The following is a 9,901-nucleotide window of genomic DNA, read 5'->3' as shown; positions in this document are numbered from 1 at the left end:
TGTTGAGGTATGTTCCCTCCAGTCCAGTTCCCTCTAGGATTTTGAACATAAATGCATATTAAATTTTGTCAAAGGCCTTATCTGCATTTATGAGGTGACCTTGTGGTTCTTGTCCTTTAGCCCATTTATATGATTTATGATGTTTATTGACTTATGTATATTGAACCATCCCTGCATCTCTGGAATAAAGCCAGCTTGATTATGGTGGATGATCTTTTTGACGTGTATCTGTATGTGGTTTTCAAGTATCTTGTTGAGAACTTTTGCATCTATGTTCATTAAGGATATGGGTCTATAGTTTTCTTTTTTGGTTGTATCACCTGGCTTTGATATTAGAGTGATACTGGCTTCATAGAAGGAATTTGGAAGTTCTCCCTCCATTTCTATCTTTTTGAATATCTTAAGTAGTATTGGCTTATAGATCCTCTTTAAAGGTCTGGTAGAATTCTCCTGTAAATCCATCTGGTCCTGGGCTTTTTTCAGTCGAGAGGTTTTGTATTACTATTTCAATTTCCTTATGTGTTATGGGTCTGTTTAAGCTGTTAATCTCTTCTTGGTTTAGCCTTGGTCGTTCCCATGCTTTTAGGTACCCATCCATTTCTTTTAGGTTTTCAAGTTTAGTAGCATATAGGTTTTTAAAGTATTCCCTTATAATATTCTGGATCTCTTTGGTGTCTGTTGTGATGTTTCTCCTTTCATCTCTGATTTTGTTGATTTGGAGGTGGTCTTTCTTTCTTTTGGTTAACTGGGCTTGCAGTCTGTCAATCTTGTTTATCTTCTCAAAGAACCAGCTATTGGATTTGTTGATTCTTCGTACTGTTTTCTTTGTTTCTATTTCATTAATTTCTGCTCTGATTTTTGTTACTTCTTGTCTGCTGGGTTTGGGTTTCATTTGCTGGTGCTTTTCAAGTGTGTTGAGTTGCAATGTTAAGTCATTTATTTGTGATCTTTCTGGGGGTTTTTTTGTTTTGTTTTGTTTTGTTTTTTTCGTCTTTTTGAGACAGGGTCTCCCTGTAGCCCCAGTTGTCCTGGAACTCACTATGTAGACCAGGCTGGCCTTGAACTCAGAGATCCACCTGCCTCTGCCACCAAGTGTGGCAGCCTTTCTGATTTTTTTCATGCAGGCACTTAGACTCTAAACTTCCCTCAAAGGACTACTTTCAGTGTGTCCCAGAGGTTTTGTTGTGCTGTATTGTCCTTTTCATTTAGTTCCAGGAATACTTTTGTTTCTTTCTTAATTTCTCCTTTGACCCATTCATCATTCAGGAGTGTGTTGTTTAATCTCCATGTGTTCATGTAGTTACTGGGGATTCTTCCAGTGTTGATTTTAAGCTTTATTGCCTTGTGGTCTGATAGAATGCATGGAATTATTTCAGTCTTTTTGTATCTGTTGAGGTTTGTTTTGTGCCCCCAGTACATGGTCAGTTTTGAAGAAGGTTCCATGGGGTGCTGAATAGAAAGTATATCCTTTTGTGCTTGGGTAGAATATTCGTTAGATGTCTATTAGGTCCATTTGATATATGGTATTATTTAATTCAGATGTCCCTCTGTTCATTCTCTGTTCTGTGGACCTATCTAATGGTGACAATGGGGTATTGAAGTCCCCTACTGTTGATGAGTTAGGATTAATCTGGTTCTTAAAGTCCTGTAATATTGTTTTTATGAAGTTGAGTGAACCAGAGTTTGGTGAATATGTGTTCATGGTTGTAATATCTTCTTGGTTTATTGTTCCTTTGATCAGAATGAAGTGGCTTTCTTTGTCTCTGATTCGTTTTAGTTTAAAGTCTGTTTAATCAGTTATTAGAATTGCAATTCCTGCTTTTTTCTTAGTACCATTCACTTGGTATATTTTTTTTTTTCATGCTTTCACCTTAAGGTAGTTTACACCTGTCCTTGAAAGTGAGATGAGTTTCTTTTTCCCTTTTTCTCTTTTTCTCTTTTTTCTGGGTCCTCTCCTCCTGGCCAGCGGTGGACCCCATTGTGAGATGAGTTTCTTGCAGACAACAAAAAGATGGGTTTTATTTCTTAATCCGTTCAACTAGTCTGTATCTTTTGACTGAGTTCAGTCCATTGGTATTTAAAGTTATTAATGAAAGATGTGTAGTGAATCCTGTCATTTTTATTTCTGTTCGCATTCTTGGTGTAGCTGCGCATTTCCACAGTTATACCTTCATTGAATTTCTTTCCATCACCGCTTGTATATAGTCGTTCCTTTCTTCAACTCTTTGTATTGCTTCTAGAACTCTCTGAAGGGCTGGTTTTGTGGACATGAATTCTTTCAGCCTATTTATGTCATGGAAGATTTTTCTTTCCCCTTCAACTATGATAGACATTTTGGCTTGGTAAAATAATCTGGGTTGGCATCTGTGGTCATTTAAAACTGGGAATACTTTGGTCCAGGCTTTTCTGGCTTTCATAGTTTGCACTGAAAAGGCAACTGTAATCCTGATGGGTTTTCCTTTATATATGATTTGTTGTTTTTCTTTTTCAGCTTTCAGTATTCTCTCTTTGTTCTGAACGTTTAGTGTTTTTACTATGATGTGGCATGGAGAGTTTCTTTTCTGGTCCTGCCTATTTGGTGTTCTATGTGCTTCTTGTATTTGTATGGGTATGTCTTTCTTTAATTTGGGAATTTTTCTTCTACAATCCTGTTGAAGATCTGTTGAATCTCATCTTGAGATTCCTCTCCTTCCTGTATGCCTATGATTCATAAATTTGTTGGGTTTTTTTTAATGGTGTCACACAATTCTTGCATATTCCATTGTTGTGTTTCTTTAAGTTTGGGAATAATCTTTGCTTGAGTGGTCTAATTCTTCCACTTTATCTTCCAGTTCTGATACTCTGTTTTCCATTTCATTCATCCTATTGGTGAGGTTTTCTCCTGTCATTTCTAATTGGCTTCTGAGTGTTTCACTGGTTTCATTGTTTGTGTGTTCTTTAAATTCACTGAATTCTTTTTTCATGTTTATAATTGTTCTTTTGAATTCCATGTCCTGTGTCAGCTCTAGGGGGTTCTCATTGTACTCCTCTAGAGGACTCTTGGTACTTGGTGGGGATATGTTATTCTGGATTTTCATGTTACTGTTTTTTCTTTGTGACTTTGACATGTGAATTTCCTTCGTAGTTTCTGATTCTTGTGTGAGACTCAAGCCTTCCTTTGTTGAGTTTAGATCTGCTTCTTTTTGTAAACTTTGTGTGCCTTTGTGGTTTACTTGTTGGGCATGAAAAGCTGGTTGGTCTAGACTTCAGGTTCTCTCTTTTGATTTTGTATTGGAGTGGCCTAATTGCTTTTGTCTTCAGGAGTTCCCTCAGAGGCCCAAGTGAGATGAGGCTCAGATGTTATCAGGCTTTCTCCTAAGGTACGGGTCCCTCCAGGAAAGATGCTGCCTTCAAGAATTTGGGGGCTACGGTGGCCTGGGAGAAGCGCCCAGGATAGATGCTGGTCTCAGGAAGCTGGTGGCTGTGCCACCCAGTGGAAGTAAAGGGAGGTGAGGGCGGGACCAGGCTTAGAGGGTTCCTGGGGGCAGGCAGGGAGAAACTGGATTGGCCCAGATCCAAAGGATCAGGAAGCAGTGGAGGCAGGAGCTGGGAGGGTGAAAGAGGCTGGGGGGGGGTCAAGGCACGCTGGGCATACTGGACTTACCAAGGGACGGTGCTGGGACCAGGACATGGGAGGCCGTGCTGCCCAGGGAAGTAAAGGGAGGTGAGGGCGGAACAAGGCCTACGTGGTTCCTGGGGTTCCGCAGGAAGGAACTGGGTTGGTCCCGATACAAAGGATCAGGAAGCAGTGGCCGCTCTAGGCTGAGAGGTTAGCCCAGGTGTCTGGGGTGCCAAGAGTAGAAATGGGCCTGTACCCAGCCTAGGAGGAGAGGCTCGGCAGGCAACCCTAAAATCTTTTAAGGATTAGATAGAAGCTCCCAAATACTTTTGACATTTTTGGCCTTGGAACAGAGTATGTTGTTGTTAGCTATTTTCTAATTGTCTGATGACCAAACCATAGAAAGACTTGTTTTATAAATCTATTTTTTAAACTTTGAATTTTGCACTGAACTGCTTGATGAAAGAATGCATATCATTTTTCTTCATATACATTTATTATAGCTCTTATAATGATGCAACTATGTGTTTTTACATTCACCTTTAAGGCTCTTGCTGAAGAGGCCAGTGAAGATGAGTTTCCCTCTGATGTTGATTTGAATGATCCATACTTTGCTGAAGAGGTTAAAAAAATAGGTAAGCAAGCCTTTTTTTGTAATTTCCAGCTGGACTAGAAAGAAAAAAGTGCTATGAACAGAAATAATATAGACCAACCATTCTTTTAAAACTAGTAGAATTTAGATCACTCCATTAATGGTTTATAGGCAAGTCTGTCCTGTAGAATTCAATCCTAGATCATACTGAAAAGGGTCAGAATGCCCCCTGTACAAAGAAGGAATAAAATAATTTCATTAAAGAGACTTTTTAAAAATTTGTTTTTACGTGTATGAGTGTTGCTCCTGCATGTGTGTATTTGCCCTATGTGTGTGCAGTGCCCTGCCAGAAGAAGGCTTCAGAAATCCTGAAACTACTGTTACAGGTGGTTGTAAATCACCATGTGGGTCTGTGAACCAGACCATGGTCCTTTGCAAAAGCAGCAAATGTTCTTTACTGGTGAGCCATCTCTCTAGCCCCCTCATTATAAGAGACTTTTAATAACACAAGGAATTTAATAGTTTAATGGGGATTCTTCTGGGAATTTTTCTTCTAACTAACCAGATGGACTAAAAGAATGACAGGACATAGAGGAATTGTCTTCTTGCATGCTTTTGATAATACTAATAATCCAGGTCTCTCTCTGCCAAGGCAATAAAAATTAAGCATGAAATGAATTTGTCATGTCATATATAGAGATTTTAAAATGTATACATGGGGGCTGGAGAGATGGCTCAGCTTTTATGAACACTGATTCTTCTTGCAGAAGACCCAGGTTCGAATCCCAGCACCCACATGGCAGCTAACAACTGTCCATAACTCCAGTCCCAGGGGATCTGACAGCCTCTTCTGACCTCCTCAGGCATTGCACAACACTGGTGCACTTACTTCCATGCAGGCAGGACACACATACACGTAAAATTAAAACAATAAATAAAATTTCAAAAATGTATGGAATGGTAGTATACTTTTTTTTTCAAATGAACAAAAGCTTCTATGTTTCATTTTTAGTCTCTTTTGTGTTTATCCTTATTAATTGCAGCTAAAAGCCAGCCTTTCTCTTAGTCCCCTTCTTTGAATCTCTAAACTAACTCATTTAGTTTAGTATCTCATTTCCTGTACCCCGTGAGTGTTGTTCCCATGTTTATACCACTTGTTCTTTCCAGATGCTTTCAGTCTTACCTTTTGGATATATATGAATGTGTTTGGTGAGGTTCAGGCCATTCTTAGGCAAGTCAGTGCAGGCACAACTATAACCATTTTCCATTTGCTCTCGTGTGTTTTGCCTTTCCCTGTTCTTTATACCACATACATGACCTCCCAAAGGCTTGCTCTTGGAACAGCTCCAAGCTGGCATTGTAAAGAAAAGGATTTTATGAAGTTTCCCTGCTTCTTGTCCCTCCTGACTAGTGGGCCAGAATAGTTCTCAACAGGAAATTCAGAATTGCTTAAAATTATTTCCTCGTTGTTACAGCCTTTTAGCACTGACATTTTATTGATGAAAAGGAGATCAAGATGAATGAAGTCTATTATAGGATGTGAGATTCTGGGAATTGGAAAGGGAAATGGAAACTTAACATATTCTGATTTTTATCATACCTGTGTGGTCATTTCTAAAAGATGATGGATTTTAGCCTTATCCTCTGGCTAAATCAAAATTTATAATGGAGAAATGTGAAGCGTTATAGTGTGCTTCCTCTGTGTCCAAAGTCCTTCATTTGGCATATAAAGTCTAGTCAGATTGTACAACTCAGAACAAAACTCAAAGAAGCAGCTCAAGGATTCACAGTAGCAGCTTCTTGGAGTCAGCACATTTAAATTACATATAAGCTTTCTCTAGTGTTAGTATCAAAAAAATATAGGTAAAACTTGCTTGCTTTGAATGTATCTTTTTTGTTATCTTTTTTATTTCAGAATGCTTCATAAGAGGAATTGTTGCTATCTGATCTTAAGTTACTGAGTTTTTGTTGTTTTAAAAGAAAATAGAAAGACTGAGAGATTCTTAAGAAATTTATGGCTAAAATATGGTGTCTTGCCATGTTTGTTCACTCTATCAATAAATATTCTATTTATCTACCAGGTACTGGGCAGTCTGGTAGGCTTGAGGTGTAGTGGTAGTAATACAAACAAGATGGCATCCTTCATGGAGTCTGGTTTTATGGAAAGTGTGCTAAAAATAGAAACAAGATTTTGAGAGTATGGTAAATACTCTAAAAGAAATGAGTTAACAGAGAATATAACTTGGAGGAGAAAGGAAGCCAGGGGTGTGTGGTATAAATAGGATAGCCTAAGAAGGCTTCCTTGAGGTGGTGATACTTGAGCTGTCAAATGGAAAGTCAGGCAGAAAAAATCCTGGAGAAAGAGCCACTGCAAAGGACAGCACAGTATCTAAGGTGAGAAAGAACATTTTATACAGTGTTGGAGGAATTGAAAGATATCATCATGGCCAGAGCAGGGTCAGGAATGGAAAACCTGTAGGACTTTGTTGTCAGGGCAACAAATTAGGATTTTATTGTTGGTTATAGAAAGCCACCAAACAGCATTTCAGCATTAAAGTGACATAATCTAGTATATCTTTTAATATATGACTGATTCCTGCAGAGAATATATTGAAAAAAGACACTAGTGAGAACTTGGAAACCAGGCTTTTTGCAGAGAGAGATTTAGACAAAAGGTGATGAAGGTTTTGTCAATGAAAGAAACAGCCAGCTCTCTTTTGGGGCTGGAGAGATGGCTTAGAGGTTAAGAGCACTAGTTGCTCTTGCAGAGGACCCAGTTTCAATTCCCAGCACCTTCATGGCAGCTAACAATCATCCATAACTCCACTTCCAGGGGATCCAGTGCCCTCTTCTGGCATCCTTGGGCATTGCATGACATGGGTGCACCTACCTACATGTAGGTAATACACTCATACACATAAAATAAAAATAATAAAATATTTTTAAAAAGAAAGAGCTCTCGCCTCAAAGGAATGAAGGAGATGGAGCCAAATAAGAATGACCATGACCCAGGAACACAAATTTAGGTTTCTCCAAATACCATGTTCCAATGAGGTAGCAATTTTATGAACTATTTTATAGTACCAGAACAAAGAAAGTCATAAATCAGCAGACTTTCAAATACATGAGTAGCACATTCAGTAAGCAGGTCATAGCCAAAGCAGGAAGGATTCTGCTATAGGCCTCGGATGCCGATGCCATACTTAGCTTTTTGGTTGGTAGGAGCTATTTCTTTGTCAGGTTAATACATTGTTAAAGGTTTATTTTTCTGTTAGTCACAAGATACTAAGTTAGAATCAGGTGGGCAGGCTGGAGAAATGGCCCAGTGGTTAAGAGCACTGGCTGCTCTCCCTGCGGACCAGGGCAGGGCGTGATGTAAGACAGTTTATGGTGTTCACCGCCCAGCATTTTAAGCAGTCTGTATTTTCAGGGGCGGTGAGGGAAGGTGCCTCCTTGCCCACGGCCTCTAGACTCCAGGCCTTCTTCTGTGTTGTTTTTATCTTGACCTCCTACTCTCTCTGGTCAGGGAAGGCCAAGATCTGACCAGACCACATCTCTGGTAGATAAAGGTAAAATACTTTGATTCCCTTCATTGCACGCAAAGAAGCCCATATGGAGAGATATTTCTTTCTGACTCAAAAGTGAAAACTTAGAAGCAGAAATTTCAATGGGAAGAAATTTCTGTGTACATTCAGATAGAGCCCTTCCACTCCAAAAACAACTGAGGCTGGAGAAATGGCCCAGTGGTTAAGAGCACTGGCTGCTCTTGCAGAGGACCCAGGTTTGATTCCCAGCACCCACAAGGTGGCTAACAACTCTCTATAACTCCAGTTCCAAGGGATCCAACACCCTTTCTGACTTAGACGAACAGTGCACAATTTGGGGACACTTGCATGCAGACAATACACACATACACATAAAATAAAAATAAACTATTTTAATAAAGAAATAAATGAACAAAAGAAGCAAGTGGGCAAGGTATGGCTATTTAGAGACTGTAAACACTGCCCAGGGTAAATTTTAAAAAGGCTCCAGACCTGCAACATTCCATTTCATTGAAGTGGTAATCAGTCGATCAGCCTTGCAGGAAGTTCTGGTGAACTTTCCTTCACAGTTTATTCTGTGTACCATTCATCAAATTAAAAGGAGAAAAAAGGTATTCTAGATAGATTTGGGGAGTATGTTTACTATGTATTTTGATAAGGAAAGAAATTTAACTCTTGGTGTTTCGGCTTAAGTCTTCTATTTACTGATTTAGTGCTGCATTTATTATTACACCAACATTGTAATCACCTGAACAAATAGGGGGACTCTTAAATTGAGGGTTTGTTTTTGTTTCTGTTTTTTTTATGTTTATAAGCTTATTGCCTGCATGTATGTGAGTGCACCCATGTCGTGCAGTGCCACAGAGATCAGAAGAGGGCTTCGGATTCCCTTGGAACTGGTGTTAAGGATGGTTGTTAGCAGCCAGGACTCTAACCCAAGTCCTCTACAAGAGCAGTTAGTGCTCTTAACCACTGAGCCATCTCTCCAGCCCCTAAATTGTTTTTGGGGGGCGTGGGGGGGAGTTTGGTTTTTTGTTTGTTTGTTTGTTTGTTTGTTTGTTTGTTTGGTCTTTTTGAAACAGGGTTTCCCTGTAGCCCCAGCTCTCCTGGAACTTACTGTGTAGACCAGGCTGGCCTTAAACTCACAGAGATCCACCTGCCTCCTCCTCCCCAGTGCTGGGATTAAAGGCATGCACCACCACACCTGGCCTAAATTGTTTTTTTAAGAGTGGGCCTGAACATGGGGAACACTAGTTTCCCTATTTATTTAAAATTGTCTGTCTCCCAGAACTGTGCTGATGAATCTCTTTTATCCCCTCAGCCTATGAAGATAGAGCTGTTTCCTCATCCTGTGCTAATGAAACTGTCCCTGGAATGCTTATTCTCCCAATGTGCCCTGTCAGGCTGCACCCATAATTTATTCAACATGGTTTCTTAAACTTCATTGGGGAAATGCAAGTTTAAGATAGGTTCCACCCTTATTCTCCACAGACCATTAGGTCTTTTCATTCATTCATCTAAGCTCGTGCATCCTTCCAACATCCACTGTGTCCACTGAGTGGGTACACTGCTTGCAGCTTTATGTTAATTCTTAAGCATACCCACATTCATTATCTTTTTGGGTGAGGTAGGAACCTGAGGTTGCCAAGGAAGTGCCCCATCATCCGACCCAAGAGCATGGTTTTGCTGAGGTTAATTAAAAGTCATCAGTCCAGATTATGTCCATTAATAAAAGTCATTCCTACATATTACAAAGGAAAAAAGGCAATGTTGTCCATCTTTAGCATTGTTGTACCTCATCCACTGGACCCCAAAAAGACCACCGAGGACCCAACACACCAAAATGCAAAAGCAAAGGTTTATGGTTTATTCGGGCTTAAGCTTGGGCTCTCAGACCTCACCAACGCAAGGATCCATGCTGAGAGCCCAGAGTAAGGGAGAATGGAGCCTTTTATAGGTTTTAGACAAAGAGAGGAGGGGGATACCCCGAAGATACATGTTGGTTGGTTCAAGGAGCCCACGCATGCCAGCATAATTTTAAACCGATTGGATGTATAAGATGCAACCCCAGAAGTTTCTTATTGGTAGGTGCTATTCTCAGGGTTGTGGAATGTGCTGACTGTTACCTGTGGGGCCAGGAGTCTCCATTTTTACCTTAAAGGGCAG

General features: G+C 40.0%; 1 protein-coding gene across 1 annotated transcript in view; it reads left to right on the top strand.

Moving 5' to 3' along the window:
• LOC103732620 (ESF1 homolog) overlaps nt 1-9,901 on the top strand; it is a 31,372-nt gene that overhangs the window by 8,783 nt on the left and 12,688 nt on the right. Inside the window, exon 2 of the mRNA XM_008831240.3 lies at nt 4,146-4,233. Within this exon, the coding sequence (XP_008829462.1) occupies nt 4,146-4,233 (88 nt within the window). The remainder of the gene's footprint in view (nt 1-4,145; nt 4,234-9,901) is intronic.

This window comes from Nannospalax galili, unplaced genomic scaffold (genome assembly GCF_000622305.1).
Source record: "Nannospalax galili isolate Female #2095 unplaced genomic scaffold, S.galili_v1.0 scaffold1795, whole genome shotgun sequence".
NCBI lineage: Eukaryota > Metazoa > Chordata > Mammalia > Rodentia > Spalacidae > Nannospalax > Nannospalax galili.
This window is presented reverse-complemented; position numbering and strand designations above follow the sequence as displayed.